Source organism: Lissotriton vulgaris, chromosome 1_1 (genome assembly GCF_964263255.1).
Source record: "Lissotriton vulgaris chromosome 1_1, aLisVul1.2, whole genome shotgun sequence".
Classification (NCBI taxonomy): Eukaryota; Metazoa; Chordata; class Amphibia; order Caudata; family Salamandridae; genus Lissotriton; species Lissotriton vulgaris.
In genome coordinates, this window is record NC_141685.1 from 951294476 (window position 1) to 951312348 (window position 17873).

General features: G+C 52.9%; 1 protein-coding gene across 8 annotated transcripts in view; it reads right to left on the reverse strand.

The window, feature by feature from the left end:
• Nucleotides 1-17873, reverse strand: part of BAZ2A (bromodomain adjacent to zinc finger domain 2A) — a 1275716-nt gene that overhangs the window by 20111 nt on the left and 1237732 nt on the right. For all 8 annotated transcript variants that reach the window (XM_086959424.1, XM_086959462.1, XM_086959400.1 and 5 more), the window contains one exon: nucleotides 11566-11709. In XM_086959424.1, coding sequence (XP_086815550.1) covers nucleotides 11566-11709 — 144 coding nt within the window. The remainder of the gene's footprint in view (nucleotides 1-11565; nucleotides 11710-17873) is intronic.

The following is a 17873-nucleotide window of genomic DNA, read 5'->3' on the forward strand; positions in this document are numbered from 1 at the left end:
CTGTGCGCCAGTGAGAGTGGTGATGGCGAACCCTGCCCCCCACTGGCGTCACATGGGCCGAAAAGCACGGACTAGGAGGGTTTAGAGGCGGATGCTGCGGGGGCAGGTGTGGACTGGCTCCGCTTGCCTCCCCGACCGCCTCCACGGCGGTTTCCACGGCCACCGCCGCGCTGGACGACAGTTTGCAGCGAGTGGCTGGCGGCACGCGTGGGGACGCCCCTTCCTTGGCCACGAAAGGAGCGAAAGGCACCCACTTGCTGGCGCGGGGCCGAGAGGCCCAAGGACTTGGCCGTAGCCCTGGAGTCCTTAAAGCGCTCAAGCGCGTGGTCTGCCTTGTCGCCAAAGAGGCGACGGCCATCGAACGGCATGTCCATGAGGGTATTCTGGACATCAGCCGAGAAGTTGGCGGATCTGAGCCAGGCGTGGCGTCGAATCGCCACCGTCGTAGCCATCGCTCTGCCCAGCGAGTCAGTTGTATCCAGTCCCCACCTGATCGAATACTTCGCTGCGTCCCGGCCCTCCACTAGGGCTTGGCCGAGTTTGGCCCGTACCTCCAACGGACACTCTGGCAGCAATTCCGTCACCGTTTCCCATATAGAATGGGTGTAACGGCCCAAGAGGCATGCGGTGTTGGAAGACCGCAGTCCCAAGCTGAGGGACGAGAACACCTTTTTGCCATAGGCCTCGTACCTCTTGGATTCCCGATCGGGAGGAGCCGTCGGGAAGGCGGTCTGGGAGTTAGAGGCCTGGATAACCAGACTCTCGGGGGTGGGGTGGGTGGACAGGAAACATGGGTCGCCCGGGGCTGGGCGGTGGCGTCTGGCCACGTTCCTATCTACAGGCGAACCTGTAGCGGGCCTGGACCAAGTGCCCAAAAGAACGTCCGACAAGGCCTCATTAAACGGCAGCATAGGCTCCATGGAGCATGACTGCGGCTTAAGGACCTCAGTGAGGAGGTTAGTCCTCACGGCCGCGACGGGGAGCTCAAGGCCCAACGCCTTAGCAGCCCTCATCAACACCACACTATATGTCGCGCCCTCCTCCGAAGCCACGGAAGGAGGAGAGACGAATCCAGTGTCTGGAGAGGTGTCCAGGCTACTGGCCTCCCCAAGGTCTCCTGTCCAGTCCATGCTAGACTGACATTCCCTTGTCAGAGGGTCCTCAGACCCCTCCCAATCCTCCTCTTCCCCCATCTCCTGAGACTCAGGGTCGTAAGTGAATGAGGAAGGATCATAGGGATGGAAATCCCCGACCGGCGTCGAGATCGGCGCCGACAGGCCCCGTCCCGACGCCGGAACCCATAGAGAGGAGGCATTGGGGACGGCGTCGGCCGAGGCCGACGCCGGAGGGGACACCCCACGGACCGACCCCGGGGGGGTCGTAAGGTCCACCGGGGACGGTCCAGCGCTCGACGAGGGCCGAACGGCACCCTGCGGTGTCGGGCCCGAAGGCACCGACGACGCCGGGACCGCTGAACCCTGCGGCGCCGAGCCCGAGGGCAGCGGCGGCGTCGGGATCGTGGAGCCCTGCGGCGCCGAAGACGCCGGCGGCGTCGAGGCCGAAGCACCCGACGGCGTCGGGGTCGCAGCCCCCGACCCACTAGGGCCCCCGGACGGGTTCGCTGGGCCCGAAGGCGCCGCGGAACCCGTCGGAGAAGAAAGGGACCTCATGGCTATGAGGAAGCGCTCTATCTCCTCCGGCGTCGCGTTCAGCCCAGGGGCCGGGGGGTATGGAGCCGAACGCGGCGCCCGCGACTCCTGAGGAGCCGCGTTGGCGGTGTCACCCGAACCCCCGGCCGCATCGCGCGAGCGTCGGGGGGAGTCGGAAGAGCGATGATGTCTCTTCGACTTCTTATGCTTCTTACCTGACGACTTGGACCCGGAGGAGTGGCGCCGACTCCCGGAGCTGTGACGGCTCCGCCCCCGCGACCTGTCCCTCGACCTCCCGTGGGACCGGGACCTCACACGGCGCGGGGCCGACTGGCGGATCTCGAGTCGCCTGCGGGACCGCTCCCGCCTGGCCTTCCTCGAGAGGGCCCGACAGTCGGAGCAGGCCTCGTCGTCATGGTCGACACCCAAACACGTCAGGAACAGGCGGTGCGGATCCGTAATCGACATGAGGCGTTCGCACTCGTCGCAGTGCTTGAAGCCGGGCATCCCTAACGGCACCGTCGGAGTCGTGAAGACTTCGAAATAGATCAAAAGATCCAAAAAGTTAGTAAAAAAAAAATGACTAGGGAACTGCTTTTTCCAGATCTGCGCTGGCTGGCGCGGAAAAAAGAAGAACTGACGTCAGCACGCGGAGGCGGCGTCTAAGTACTCCGACGACGTCATCACGGCGCCCACGACGCCGACGACGGACACGGAGCCGCAGACGACGCCTACCGACGCGCAAGGGTACTGCTACGCAAAACTTTCCGGATCCAGTCTGACGCCTGGGGATATTCTAAGGTAAGGAATCTATCACTAACGTGTCTCTTTCAGATATCCTGATTTTACGCCCAGCCCCTGCGTGCATGAACAGTTCCTCAATCCGAGGGTGAAATCTGGGAATTTTTATCGGCCGGTTTCACAGAGTTACACCGAGTTGAAGATTGTGGCCTACTCCAGAATGAAGCCGGGGCCTCGAGTATCTGCATGGCCGGGTGGTAGTGCAACAACAACGGCTGAGAGACCCAGGCAGGGTCCGGTCGATCGTAGTGGAGGCTTCTTTTGCGCCCGGAATTGGCAGTGATTGTTCTCTTGGCTCAGCACTGATGGAGAGGTGACCCTGCTTGTTACTGGCGGCGGGTGGGGGTTCCCTTCCCGCGGACCCGGTGCCGGCTCCCTCCGCGGTTCGGCGGGTCGGGGCCCTGGCCTGCGGCGTTAAGCCGGGTGGTCGTGGCTGTGGAGAACGACGGGTTACCGTCCACGCTTGCCCTCTCGTGACTTCTGTCTGGCCCCCCCCGGAGACACCAATTCACTCGGGAGGTGATTGTGATCGGTCTCGGGCGTGAGACCATGGACCGAAATGTGTCTGAGCCATCGCTGAGGTCAATGCTGGCAGAACTCTGGGCGCTTCAATCGCAAATAATTGTCTCCATGAATAAACTGGATGCAAGCCTATCTGGGATGCTGCTTACTGTACCGGACCCTGCCCCACTATTGGAACTACCATCTGCAGCCATTCAAGCAGCGGCCATTTTGACTCACTGCGAGGACCCCGTGGGGATGAGAGTATTGGAACCATCGGATGAAGCCCTGGAAGATGGTGTCCCAGAGGTCGTGGGAGTGCCACCGCACCTTCCACCGTTATTGACTTTTGAGGTATTGACTGGCTCCCTACCCCCTGAGACTTGTGTTATAGACTCTTTTTCATCTGGTGATTGTCTCCCCCCTTTTTTGGAAGCGTTGCGGCCCCGGGGCAAGAAACATCGGAACTGTCTTGTTGGAAGAGGGAGGCTTCCTGCACCTGAAGCTCCCGTGGACTTACTTGCTGCAAATGGTAACAGATTGACTCTCGATGACCTCCCTCTCCTCTATGACTTGCTTGTATGCCTTTGGGTCTCGATGGGGAGGGCTCGTGTGATGGTCCGGAAGGGTCAGGGGTGAGATTACTCAACTCGGGCGGTTTCAAATGGTATTCTGACTGTTCTATTTGCGATGATTTGATTTAAGAGGCTGGGCGGTGTGTTACGGTGCCCCCTAATTTCTCTCATAAGGGTCGCTCCACATCCGTCTCTTTGCGATAGGGGGTGCCTGTCTCTGGCGGGGGGACTAAGGGGCTGGGGGCATGTGTTACTAGGCCCTCCTCCACTTTTCCTCTTTCTTTCCCTTCTTTTAGGGTTTTAGTTCTTTAGGGTGACAGGCACGCTGCTAGTGGGGTTAGGCTATAGCCATCGGCAGGGGTGCAGGGTGGGGGGTTGGACGGGTTTTTTTTTTTATTTTGCCTTTCTTATTTTCTATGGCCTTTTTCTCCCTTCCCTTTCTTTCCTTTCGGGTCAGTATTGTCTGTGTTCGATTCTGATTGCACTGTGTTCTGGAACTTTGTGCTCACTTCCTAGGTTGATCGAAAGTCCGGGTGGGCAGGACCTGGGAACCGGCACTTACGAAACTGTATCTTGTATTGTTGTTCACTTCGATTTATATAGCATTGGCGCCAGGGCTCCTCATATTGTTGTTTCAAACGTATATCCTGTTTCTTGGCCTGTCCCCCGTCTCCTTTAGCTTGATTGTATGGCACCTGATCCGTCTATTTCTATAATATAAAATGAAACCTTTATTATATCCTGCGACCTATTTATGCATTCCAAGACAAACTTCATCCTGAATCGTTGCCGGACCTCAGGGCTGTCGGTTGATGAGCTGTGTTATACCGTGCTATGATTGGTTACACTTATGACTAGCGGCCGGCCCCTGCGGTTGTAGGCCCATACTTGTACTTTCAGAATGTTGCAATAAAGATTAAAAAAAAAAAAAAACCCCAAAAAAACCAGTCTTCTAGTAGGCTTGGGGACAGGCGCCATGTCTGTATAGGGGTGGGTAATCTTCCCCATTGTAGAGACAATTCCACCGGGTTGTGATCCGACAACGTCTTTCCCATGTGTCCCACTTTCACGATCGATGGCGTGAGTGTCTTGGAGCAAAAGATGCGATCTATCCTGGTGTGGAGTTTGTGCGGTGGGGAGTAGAATGTGTATTCCCTATTGGATGCATTAAGTGTCCGCCAGGTGTCAACTAGGTCCCACCCCTCAGCCCACTGTGCCAATGCTTCCGCCTGTCTCCTACTCTCAGTTGCATGTAAAGGGGGATGTGATCTGTCTAGCGTGAGATCTAGTACCGCATTACAGTCCCCAACTATAATCCAGTCATACTCCACCCAGTCCGCTAGTGCCCTACCTAGTTCAGCAAAAAACTGCGACTGTTCCACATTCCGGGCATACAAACATCCAAGCACTACACACACCGTTTAACAGCCCCTTAGCAAGCACGTATCGGCCTTCCCTGTCCGTTTTGGATTCAATGAGTTTAAACGGAACCGAGTTACAAATCCAAATGGCTGCCCCCCGGGAGAATGCAGAGTATTTAGTGGCGTATAGCTGGCCCTTCCATTTTCGTAACATTTTGGCACCCTCTGAGTCATTTAAGTGTGTCTCTTGGAGGTATGCTATGTGCACCTGTCTCCTATGTAGTTGTGCTAGAACCCTGTGCCGTTTGTGTACCGAGCCCAATCCCCGTACATTCCAAGTGCAGACCACATAATCATCAGGGGACGTCATTACCCCAGACACCTTTGATACGATCCAAAACCTTTGTCCACAGCAATATCGACCACATAATGGAAATTTTCAGTGCTACATATGCAAACATTACCCCAACTTGTAGGTCCCCCTCTATAACCACAGAGGACCAAACTGTAACACCCAACATGGGTATAGGAATTCTAGAACCGTGCCTAGGCCTGGGGGTGTGAGCCCAGTCAAACTTTTACAACAGTTCGCTTCTGAAAGTCTCGTAACCATTGTCCCCTATGGTCGTAAGTGTTCCAAGTCCCTGACCCCCCCCCACCAAACAGAGAAGAACATCCACTGCATTACCAGAAGGTCGGCTGTTGGGATTAAGATCACATGTGCTGTAATTCGGGGAAATAACTGTAGGCTGCCTTCCGTGTCAGAGGCCGCTGTATGGGAACTTGTCCGGCTCGCTGATGGTGACCCAACGTTTGCATCATGTTCCGCCAGTGCGTTGGTGGTCAGTCGCGCTATTTGTCGAGCCGTCATCTTCCTCCCCGCCCTGATGGTCAGTTCGAGGCCCCTCCGTGTCCGGGTGTCCATGGCGGCCCTGAGATTCCGTCCGGCTGTCGGACCTCTGCGTTTCCGGCACTTCCTGTTCTTCAAGTGTGGACTGTAGTGGGGTGAGTGTGACTTCCAGCCACTCCGAAGCTTCCTCTGGATTATCAAAGAAGTAAGTTCTGTGGTCGTGAATGACTAAGGCGAGCCGGATAGAACAAGGCATATTTCACGTTGCGCTCCCTGAGTGTTCTTTTCACTCCCCAGAAGGACGCCCTGGCTCGCTGTACCGCTTGCGTAAAGTCCGGGTAAATGGATACCGAGTGGTTCTCATATTTTATGGTGCCTTTCTCCCTTGCGGCCTTCAGGATGGCGTCTCTGTCCTTGAAGTGGAGGAGACGTGCTATCAAGGGGCGAGGTGGGGCCACCGGTCTCGGCAGCCTGGGAGGGACCCTGTGTGCTCTCTCCACGCTGTACATCTGAGTTAGGTTCTGCCGGGTCTGCTACAGTCTTTAGCCATTCCTCCACAAAACGGGTCGGATTAGTCCCTTCGCTGCGTTCCGGCACGCCCAAGATGCGTACATTGTTTCGTCTCGAGCGCCCTTCCGCGTCGTCGACCCTATCGCTCAGGTTTTGCATTTGCTTCTCCAGGTTTTCTAGTCTTGTGGAGTGTTCCGTCTGTTGGGGTATCAAATCGGCAAGCGTACGTTTCTGCTCTGACACTTTTTCTGCTAGTTTCTTATGGTCGTCTTTGAGTAGTGACAGGCCTGTTGACATTGAGTCCATCCGAATTTCAAGTGCCTCTCTGGGTGCCCTGATCTCCGATAGTATGAGGTCTAGCTTGGCCTCCTGAGTGGTAGTTCCCGTAGGCGGGATCACGTCCTCGGTGGAAGAAGCCAGGGGATCGTCCGAGCCAGAGGCCTGCGTGCCACCACGGGGGTTTCTGTTCCTGCCCATTTTGCACCTCCTCAGCGCTCTCCGTGGGTGATATGCAGTCGTCCTGTCCACCCTCCTCTGTCACCTCCGGTCACTCACCACCGGGTCGGGTCAGTTACGTGTGGCGCCGTTCAACTGGGCGCCCTGTGAGTGGTCTGATGCCTCGTTATTCTGCCCGGTTAGAGACTCTAGGCACTGCTGAAGCCAGGACCGGCGTTTCGTCCCCTTCACTGGGGAGGGTAGCAGCGTTGCCGTGATCCCGTTAACCTAAGACAATGGGTGGGCCTGTGATTGTCATCCGGTGCGATGGGAGAGTAGCATAGGGCGCGAGGCGATAAGCCCCCTGCATCAGAACGTTCGGGTCGTGATAGATCAGAGGCAGGGCTGCTCAATGTCGGGGCCGTTCCAGCAGCAGCCCGGTGACCGGCCCCCTCCGACTATGAATCGTGGCGCACCTCCTCCTATGTCTCAGTGGCTCCGTAGTAGCACTCAGCGCCCTCGGGGGAGCACCGCTGTCATAGTCCACTTGGCGCTGCCGCTTTAATACTTTTGTGCCAGGGAAAGCCCGTCACTCCGGCTAATGCCTCACAGACTATATTCCTGACTCGTTCTTGTAAATGTCCTCCCAGCATGTTATCATGAGCCCGACCATTGCCAGAGCCATCGTCGCCCACCGAAACCGAGGGGGCCCCGTGGTTCACTTCCAAGCGCCGGGCCCCGTCTATAGCCTCTTGTTCTGCCCCATCTGGACTCACCAGCAAGCCTGGCTCCTGCCTTGATCAGGCAGTCGTCCCTCAGGATGTGCCCCTCGGTAGTGCGCAACACTGAGTGTCGGGCGTCGTCCGCGGTCCCGTCCGCCCTAAACCTCGCCGGTTTCCTGGGCTCGGACGTCAATTATCCCGGAGCTCCGGAGGCCCCCAGCAAGCTCCGATGCCTGGTCCTCCCCCCATCGAGTGCAGCACCCGTAGTAGGGCTATTGGCGCCGTTCCGGTGGCTCCGGAGCACGTTGCGCCGTTCCGCCGTACACAAGGACCACCACACAGCCGGGCACGGGTCACTTCCGGGCCGCCTTCCAGCGTACTGTGGGCCGCGGTCACCTCGTTGGTTGTAGGCCTCCCTTCCTGTGTGTGGCGTCTTTGTTAGGCGTCGCGTTTCAAGGTTCCCAGCGCCGCCGATCGGTCATCGGCAATGCAGATCATAAGTCGGTAGGTTGCAGGCGAGGGGGTAGGGGCCAAGCCCCACTGCTACAGGATGATTTTCAGGATTTTAAGGGAAACGTGGACAGAGCGATCCTAGCTCACGTCCACCATGTTCGGCTGTTGGCAAGGCCTCATTAAAGGGCAGCAGAGGCTTAGCCGAGCATGACTGCGGTTTAAGGACCTCTGTGAGGAGGTTAGTCCTCACGGCCGCGACTCGGAGCTCAAGGCCCAAGGCCTTGGCAGCCCTCGTCAACACCACACCATAGGTAGCCCTCTCCTCCGAAGCCACGGTAGGAGGAGAGACAAAACCAGTGGCTGGAGAGGTGTCCAGGCCACTGGCCTCCCCAAGGTCTCCTGCCCAGTCCTCATGAGACTGACACTCCTTGGTCAGAGGGTCCTCAGACCCCTCCCAATCCTCCTCTTCACCCATCTCCTGAGACTCAGGGTTGTAATTGAATGGGTTCGGTTCGTAGAAGTGGAAATCTCCAACCACCTCACGGACCGACGCTGGGGGGGTCGTAAGGTCCACCGGTCACGATCCAGAGCCCGAGGAAGGGCCAGCGGCATCCCGCAGCATCGGGCCCGAAGGCGCCGCTGTTCCTTGCGGCGCAGGGCCCGAAGGCACCGGCGGTGTCGGGATCGTGGGGCCCGAAGGCGCCGGGCCCGAAGGCGCCGGCGGCGTCTGGGCCGAAGCACCCGACGGCGTCGGGGCCAAAGCACCCGACAGCGTCGGGGCCAAAGCACCCGACAGCGTCGGGGCCAAAGCACCCGACAGCGTCGGGGCCAAAGCACCCGACCCGCTAAGGCCCCTAGACGGGTCCGCTGGGCCCGAAGGCGCCGTGGAACCCGTCGGAGGAGAAAGGGACCTCATGGCCATGAGGAAGCGCTCAATCTCCTCCGGCGTCGCGTCCTGCCCAGGGACCGGAGGGTGTGGGGCGGGACGAGACGCCCGCGACTCCGAAGGAGCCGCGTGGGCGGTGTCACCCGAACCCCTGGCCGCATCGCGCGAGCGTCGGGGGGAGTCAGAAGAGCGATGACGTCTCTTCAACTTCTTGTGCTTCTTACCCGACGACTTCGAGCCAGAGGAGTGGTGCCGACTCCCGGAGCTGACACGGCTCCGTCCCCGCGACCTGTCCCTCGACCTCCCGTGGGACCGGGACCTCACTCGGCGCGGGGCTGACTGCCGGAGTTCGAGCTGCCAGCGGGACCGCTCCCGCCTGGCTTTCCTCGAGAGGGCCCGACAGTCGGGGCAGGCCTCGTCGTCGTGGTCGACACCTAGACAAGTTAGGCACAGGCGGTGAGGGTCCGTGACCGACATCGTGTGGTCGCACTCCTCACAGTTCTTAAATCCGGGCATCCCTACGGCACCGATCGGAGTCGTTAGACTACGAGAAATGATCAAAAACTGATCCAAAAAGTTAGTCAAAAATTGACTTGGGTAACTGCTCTTTCCAGATCTGCGCTGGCTTGCGCGGAAAAAAGAAGAATTGACGTCAGCATGCGGAGGCGGCGTCTAAGTAGTCCGACGACGTCATCACGGCGCCCACGACGGACGCCTACCGACGCACAAGGGTACTGCTACGCAAAAGTTTCCGGATCCAGTCTGACGCCTGGGGATATTCTAAGGTAAGGAATCTATCACTAACGTGTCTCTTTCAGATTTGTCGTTCTTGTGAGGTAAAAGCTTTCTTCTGGGTTGTCTCAAGAGTAGCACCTAGGAAAGTTATACGCTGGGAAGGCTGGAGGATTGACTGGTCCTGATTGAGAGTGAGCCCCATGCGATCAAAAAGCTGTAGACAGGCATCGGAAGACCTGGTCGCACCTTGTAGAGAGGGTGCTTTGACGAGCCAGTCGTCCAGATATGGAAAGACTTGATGGTGTTGCTGTCTGAGATAAGGTGCCTCTGGAGAAAGACATTTCGTAAAAATGCGTGGCACCTATTTGAGTTCGAAAGGCAGGACCCGAAATTGGTAGAGCCTGCCCTCCACAGCAAAACTCAGGAACTTTTTGTGATTGCGGTGGATAGGGACGTGAAAATAGGCGTCTAAGGACACCATGCAGTCGTTTGCGTTGAGAAGTTGCAGCACCTCTTGAATGGTAACCATGCGAAACGACTGCTTCTTAAGTCTAGTATTGGCCTCCATTTCTTCTCTTTTCTCCGCACCATGGAAAAAACGGGAGTAAAACCCCCTTCCCCTGTTGACGAGGAGGAACTCTTTCTATAGCTCCCTTCCGGAGCATCAGTGAAAGCTCCAGGAGTAGAAGACGTAAGTTCTGGGGACACTTTAAAAGTCAGAAAATAATGTTATCAAATCTATATTGAAATTATAGCAGAGTGCTCCTGTAATTCCATTATGGTTTAACCTCGGTCTAAAATATATAACTCATATTGGCTAAAAAAACATAAAGAGCATGTTTTATTCTTTTTTATGCATATGAGAAACTATGAGAAACTAAGGACTAGATGGACTGTCCAATTAGGCAAGCTCATTGGAATGAAGCATTAATTAGTGTTGCACTCTAGCTATATAAGGTGGATACGAGTACACAAGAAGACTCTGCCATTTAAAGATTTGTGCAGTCAATGATGTATATAGGGCAAAAAATAATTTCCTGAATTAGGTTTGTAATGCATAATGCAGTTAACACATCGTTTGGATTTGAAATTTGCTCTATGAAAATAATTTAGCAATGCGAGCTACCGTTGTATATATTTAAAATAGTTTTCTAAATGTTTTGATTTTCTTAATTTGTTGAGTTATTCAACCAGTTCTCACAATAACTTGATTGACAAACTTTGGTGCATCCCAGCCATCCTGAACAGCTTGGTCCAAGGAAGTCCGAAAGTCTTCTGATATCACCGGTAAGATCTCATCAACCATATCTCAGAGCGCATGGCGTGTAATATTTCAGGAGCAAGCTGGCATTGACCAATTTCGAGGCAATGCAGGCCGGGGGAAAAAAAAATATCCTGAACATCTCCATTCATTTGGACTCTGGGGGAGAAGTCTGAAAGACATTAAGATTCAATCTACAGGTGGATGCATGCATGATCAAACTCACACGGGTTAGGTGCAGGAGTAAAGAAAATAATAATAAAAAAAAAAAGAGTTGCCTGAAGATGAGATGCTACAAGACATTTGCCGATTGAAAGCCAAAAGATGGTTCAGCTCAGGTACCCAATAGTGAGTCAGTGAGGGTCTTGTTGAAGGACAGACAGAGGTTCGATGGGTGCCTGGCTAGACAGAAGGAACTCAGCAAGAACATTAGCTTTTATTTCCATTATGGGGAGGTGCAGGTAAAGTAATTCAGCAACTCTTCGGAGGACTATGGTAAAAGTTGTGTTTTCCTAAATTGCTAATCCGATGAGGAGGGGAGACCAACCCAGTATGGGGTGAGGTGTCCAGTCCATTGGTATCTTGCAGGTGCACATATACATTTTCATCATCGTATTATGGGGCAAACTATTCACTATCAAGCCCATTATCATCTCCACATGGCTGACTCTGGTCAGCAACTGAGCCAAAAAAGTGGTTGAGTGTCTGTGTGCGATTGTGTGTAATAGTATTATGTTTAAGTCGGAAGGACTCAGTGTTATCTGCACCATATGGCACTTTCTTTCAACCTAAGCTTGCACTTTATAACAATGTGTGCTTAACTCACCCGCCAGTCAGCAGCTTCTCTCTCATGGTGGAGAAATCCATAGGCTTCTTGATGACCTTTCGGTACCCTGGAACTAGCCTGGGGTTAACAGGCTCAAGGAATGGCCAGGCATCATCCTGTGACTCCATCTCCATCAGAATTATTCTAGAGAGACATCACAGTAAGTTACATAAGTCTCAGATCTTTAGACTTAAAATCACTAATAAGCCTTCAATCAATATAAAATATCCTACCCACTGATTATGTGACAAGCAACATTTTGGATCTAATGAAGCATCTATTTTGTTTTGTAAGAAGACAGAAGGTAGCTAAGGACCACTGTTCCACACCACCTGTAAGTTCCACAAAATATGTCCACTTGCTGCCCACCACTATAGGTTAGCTACAAGATAACCCAACATAAAGATATTTTTTTTAACATTAGAGAGGCAACAAAGAAAGTAAAGGTAACAAATAATCAGACTGACCGTGTTGATCAAGAGATATTTTTGTTTGAATTCTTTATTCTTCTTCACACGTAAACAGAAGCACAGCCAACACATTTCGCCCAAAATAGAGTTTCTTCAGGGATGTAACATCGGCATACATCTTGATATATTGCAGTCATGATAAAGCTTTATTTTTGGGCAAAACTCATTGTCCACGCTTCGGTTTGTGTGCAAAGAACAAAGAATCTAAACAATAGGAAATTTCTTGATGAAAACTGTGAATCTGATTATTTGTTAACTTTACCTTGTGTGTTGCCTCTCTAATGTCCAAAAACTAATTTGCTTTAACTGAAGAAAATCGGAGAGGCAACGCTACGCCCAAGATATGAGGGAGCTGGATATATAAAAAACATTTCTTTTTCATTAAAAAATCTATCAAACATTTAGCAAAATAATAATAGATTTTGAAAACATGCCATTCCTGTCGAAAATCCCCTCAGGTATCTGGACTGACAGGGGTTACACATAGTTAATACTTAACTGCACCCAAAATGACGATGTTCCATTTCAACAGTGCATTACCGCTGGAAACTTTTAGTGACAAAACTGTGATCTAAAACATTTAGGATGACACTTTGATCCCAAAAAGGAAGAACAGTTCATGAATTAGTGCAAAAAGGAAGAGTCCAACAGAGCGTCTCAGAATTGTTTTCTTCTAAAATGAGTACGACAGAAAGAATATTTTAGTATGTTCCCTATCTATAAATTGAACCGAACAGAAGTCGATTAGAACAAGATAATGAAAAAAATGTCAATTTAAAAAACAGATGCAAGAAGAAAAGAGGATGGACGGAATGCTGAATTAATCAAACATTAACCCCCCTTCACAGATCTGGGTTAAATCCATAGTTTTTTTTGTAAGCCACGTCATTCCAGTTTAGACCCAGCCACATGCAAAGGAGTCTTGACCCTGTTCCCCATGGGAACAGTCCATCTCAAACTGCGAGGACATGTCCTCCCTGGATCAGAAACAAGAATCCTGGGACTGGTTTCGGTGTAACACTCCTCATCAGTCAGGCTAGCTTGACTCTGATGGCGTAGCAAGCACAGGACCCACGCCGGTGCATAACCTTCCCACTTAGGACGACAAATGCAAAAAGAACAGATGATGGACGGAATGCTGAATTAATCAAACATTCACCCCCAGTAACAGATCTGGGTTAACTTTTTGTTTTTTGCATGACACACCATTCCAGTTTAGACCCAGCCATATGAAAATCAGTCTTGACCCTGTTCCCCATGATAACAGTCCAGACAAACTGCTAGGCAAGGTCCTCCCTGGACCAGGAACAAGTATCCTGGGGCCGGTTTCGGGGTAAACCCCCTCATCAGCCAGGCTAGCTTGACTCTGCTGGCATAGCGAGCATGGGACTCACGTAAACATGGTGAGCAAAAGAACAATGGATTTAACCCAGATCTCTTGAATGGGGGTGAATGTTTGATTTGCTCTGCATTCCGCACATCATCTGTGTATCTTTTGCTTTCTCGCATTAAGTGCGGCTGGTATGCCCAGACGTGGGTCCCGGGCTCACAGTGCCACTGGATTCAAGCTAGACTGGCTGATGAGGGTTGATGTCCCGAAACCGGACCTAGGATGCTTGTTTCCCGTCCAGGGAGTTCCTGGCTTGGCAGTTCTGCCTGGACTGTTCCTATGAGGAATAGGGTCAAGAGATTTGATTTGCATATGTGCGTCTGTTGGACCCGGCCCTTTAGGCAGGTTCACCCCGAGACTTTTTGCTTTTTCCTAGCCTGTTTCTGGAACCTGATGGTGGTGATTTTAGGCCTCTGCGCACTTTTTCACTGTGGTACAGTGTAACGTGCTTAAGCTCTTTGTGTATGTGTGGTGAGTGACCTGCCCTCCCATAGGAATGAATGGGGAATATGTATGCCCTTGGTAGTTCCTGATGTGTGGGGAGTGCAGGGGCGAGTTTGGTATGAGAGAACTCGTGATACTGAATGCTGCAAAATGGTATATGCGGCATGACTGTGTCTAGTCTAGAAGTGCCACTTTTAGAAGTTGGCATATTTGTGTAATTTGTGTCTGGCGTGTGATTGGCTGGTGAGCCTGGGTCAGGAGTGCCTGGGCCTGCTTGTGGATTGACTGTCTGGTTTGAGGGTGACAGGGGCTGGAGAGCCCAGGAGGTTGTCTGAGTCAGCCCATGGATGAAAGACAGCATCTGCTGCCAGGGAAGTGGGAGGAGATGGCACCTGATAGTGAAGGGCTGTGCCTGCAAAACCACAATGCTGGCTCCACCCCCGCTGGGCGACTGTCACCTCTGTCCCTGATACTAACAGGACTTCCCTATAACCAGTTCTAGCTGGTTCTCACTCTGCCTACACAAAGACTTTAAAGACTTTTCTGTGTATAAGAAGGGGCTGTGTCCCCTTCCAAAATGTTCTTGTTTCTAACTTGAATCTGCCAGGGGCATGCTGCTGCTGGGGCTCAGGGGAATCCCTGGGCCCTGACCAGCCCCTGGACCTCTGATGGACTTTCCTGGACTCCTGGGGGACCCCTCTGCCTTGCTGGGCTGATGGGGGGGGACTTGGCTTTGCCCCCTGGGAATCTCTGGGACCTTTTACAGCATGGAGAAGCTGCATTTTCCTTGCTGGGAGCTCTGTTGCTCCATCCTTTGATCTCCAGGACTGCTGATACCTTTTTGGTTGGCTTTGGTTTTGCCAAGGCTTCATTACAGCCTTCCTGCGCCTTATTTTTGGGCTTGGGCGCTTTTACCCTGATTTCTGGGAGGGCGCTGTGGTTATCCCGTGTGGGAAGCACTCCTGCCCTTGGTGCGCCCTTCCGAGTGCTTTGTGTGCACTTTATTTTTAGGTACGGGTATTCTCCCGTTTATATGCCCCGCTGCGAGTGCCCGCCTCGCTGGTATATTTCATTTTAGTAGCGAGGGTGCCCACCCCTCGTTATGCCCCTTGGTTCACCGCCGCGGCTTGAGCTGTGTTTCATGGCCGCCGGAGATGCCGCGCTGTGATTGGCGGGCCTGGGAGGCTCGCCCTGTGAGGCCGCGCACTGATTGGGCCGCTGTTGGAGGCGGGTCCCGGAGAGCCGCGCTGGGATTGGCGGGCCCCGGGAATAAGTTGCCGCGTCACGAGGGGCTCGTTAGGAGAGCCGCGCCCTGATTGGAGATCGGCCTTCCGGTCTCCCGTGTGCCGAGGGAGATCGGGGATTCTGCCGGCCCGGGTGAAGTGCGGGAAACGGAGGCTGAGGCCGCTGGCAGCAGCGCGAATCTCCCGTAAGGAAGGAGGGAGCCCCGCAGGTGCCGCGCTGTCCGCCGGCGCAGGAGTCATCTGAACCGGGGAGTGAGTGGTGAAGAGGAGAAGGGAGGGGCGCCGTGACACATTGTCGGTGTCCGCGCCCTCCCCCCGCAGTAGCTCGCGCTCGTTGCTAGTATGAAGCCACGAGGGCTTCAGGGGGGCATTTCTTTTGGCCAGTTTGGATTATTTGGAGCCCCAAGAAGGCTCCAGGCGCCCCACTTGTTTTGCGAGCCTGAGAGGCTCGAGGGGCATTTGCTGTATCTCGAGTCCCCCAGAGGGGGGGACTCCAACCAAGGGCGGCCCCGGTTGGAAGTGGGTCGCTCCAACGTTTTGAGAGTCCAGTGAGGCTCTAGGGGTGACCAGCGTTTTTAGAGCCTGTGTGGCTCCAACCCCTGCAGCGCAGTTTATTTAGGGCAGGTGAGAGCCCTTGCCGCAATTTTGAAGTTCTCAAGCTGCCCAGCAATTAGTGGGCAGCTGCACCGTTTAGGCGCAATTTCAGGAGAGAGTCCCTGTGTGGGACAGAGAGGGCACAGTGGTGCCAGGCCTTCACAGCTGCGCAGCACTTAGTGCCAGCTGCTACGTTTAGGCTTTCTTTTCTTGAGACTGGCGCTGAATGGCAGCGCCCTCTGACATTGAGACTCAGGGCGTCTTAGCCCCAACAAGGCCAGTTGGCCTAGGGACTGCCACAGGTGGTGGCTTATGTAAGTTGTGCGCAATGTGGTTATCTGCTATGTCTAGGATGGTAAGTGCCTACTGTGTGTTTTTGCGCTATTGAGTTGTTGTGCACCTCTGAATGTATTTTTATGCATCATGTGTCTTCCTTTTCCCTGCGCTGCACCTCTGAATGTTTTAGGCATCATGTGCTCTGTCCTGAACACAGCTGAATGTGTAGGTTTATGCATCATGTGTTTCCCTTGTAATACACCTCTGAATGTATTTTTATGCATCATGTGTCTTTCTTCCCTGCGCTGCACCTCTGAATGTTTTAGGCATCATGTGTCTTCTTGCGCTGCACCTCTGAATGTATTTGTGATGCATCATGTGCCTTATTCTTAACACCGCTGAATGTGTAGGTTTATGCATCATGTGTTTCCCTTTACTACTCCTCTGAATGTATATTTATGCATCATGGGTAATGTGTTCTTTCCTAGACCCCTAAATTCTGTGTGATACTTAGGTGGTTGTTCTTTTTAGTAAAGGTGGTCCTAGTGAGGTCCTGGTACCTGTTACCAGTAGTTACTGGTTGTGATTTATAACTGTTACTTTGTGCTACAGTGATTTTATATTCTTTTATTCTAATTTCTGACAAGTATTTCTATTTCTGGAAGTGTTGATTATGACAGTGGCCCATGTGGCCCTGTCTTGTAAATAATCCCTTGTGAATATTGCCCGTGCCCGTTGGCACTATGTATTTTGTGTGATCCTATCTGATGTGTTTTTACAATACAAAAGTTATTTTATAATAACCTTGTGTGGAGTCTCTTTTGTGGTGTGCCTAGTATGTTGTTGCTGTTGTGTGCTGGCGCAAATGCTTTACACATTGCCTCCGAGTTTAGCCTTACTGCTCGTGACAAGCTACCAGGGGGTGAGCACGGGTTATCTTGGCGTGTGACTCTCTTGCCCTGACTAGAATGGTGGTTTCTGCCTGCCTTTGGCGTCAGCCTTAGCCTACCAGAAATAGCCAGTTCTAACATTGTTGGTCAGCGGTGCGGATTTGGACTTGTGTTTGCGCAGTGCCACAGCGACAACTGGCTACATGACATGGATCCGCTCGTTCATCTCTGGCCGAACTCAATCGGTTAGACTGGGCACTTTTACAGCTCCTACCATATCCACCAACTGTGGAGTGCCTCAAGTCTCTTCGCTGTCTCCCCTGCTTTTTAATTTGTACCTGCGTCCCCTTTTGTTTTCCCTCAGAAGCGCTAAGGTAACCACCTTCAACTATGCAGATGATTTGCAGCTCATCTTTCCTCTTAACACCAAGGACTCTGTGGTAGAATTTCAAAACACCATGTCCCACATTCTGAGTTGGATGAGCTGCAATCATCTGAAACTTAACCCAGGCAAGACCGAACTGGTCTTGCCTGGACAGAGTATACATAGTTGGAATCCCAGCTTCTGGCCCTCCTGCATGGGTGCCCCTCCATCTAAGTCACCCTCGGTCAAAAGCCTGGGCATCTACATCAGTGAAGACCTTTCTTTGAAAAAACAGGTGGGAGCAGTTGTATCCTCCAGTTTTTTCCAGCTGAAAAAAATCAAAAAAATTGCATGTTTTTTTTCTACTGCCGCTCTCACTCAGATCGTTATTTCCTTGGTCCTATCCAGATTGGACTTCTCCAATAGTCTCTATCTTGGGCTCCAAAAAGGAGAGCTGAGACGCCTCCAGTTGGTTCAGAATCAAGCAGCCAGACTTCTTCTGAACATCCCCAGAAGGCAATCAGTCAGACCTGGCTTGAAACATTTACACTGGTTGCCGGTAGAGCAACGCGTGGCCTTTAAAGTGGGCTGCATTTTATTCAAATCCCTACATGACATTGGCCCCCAATTCATTAG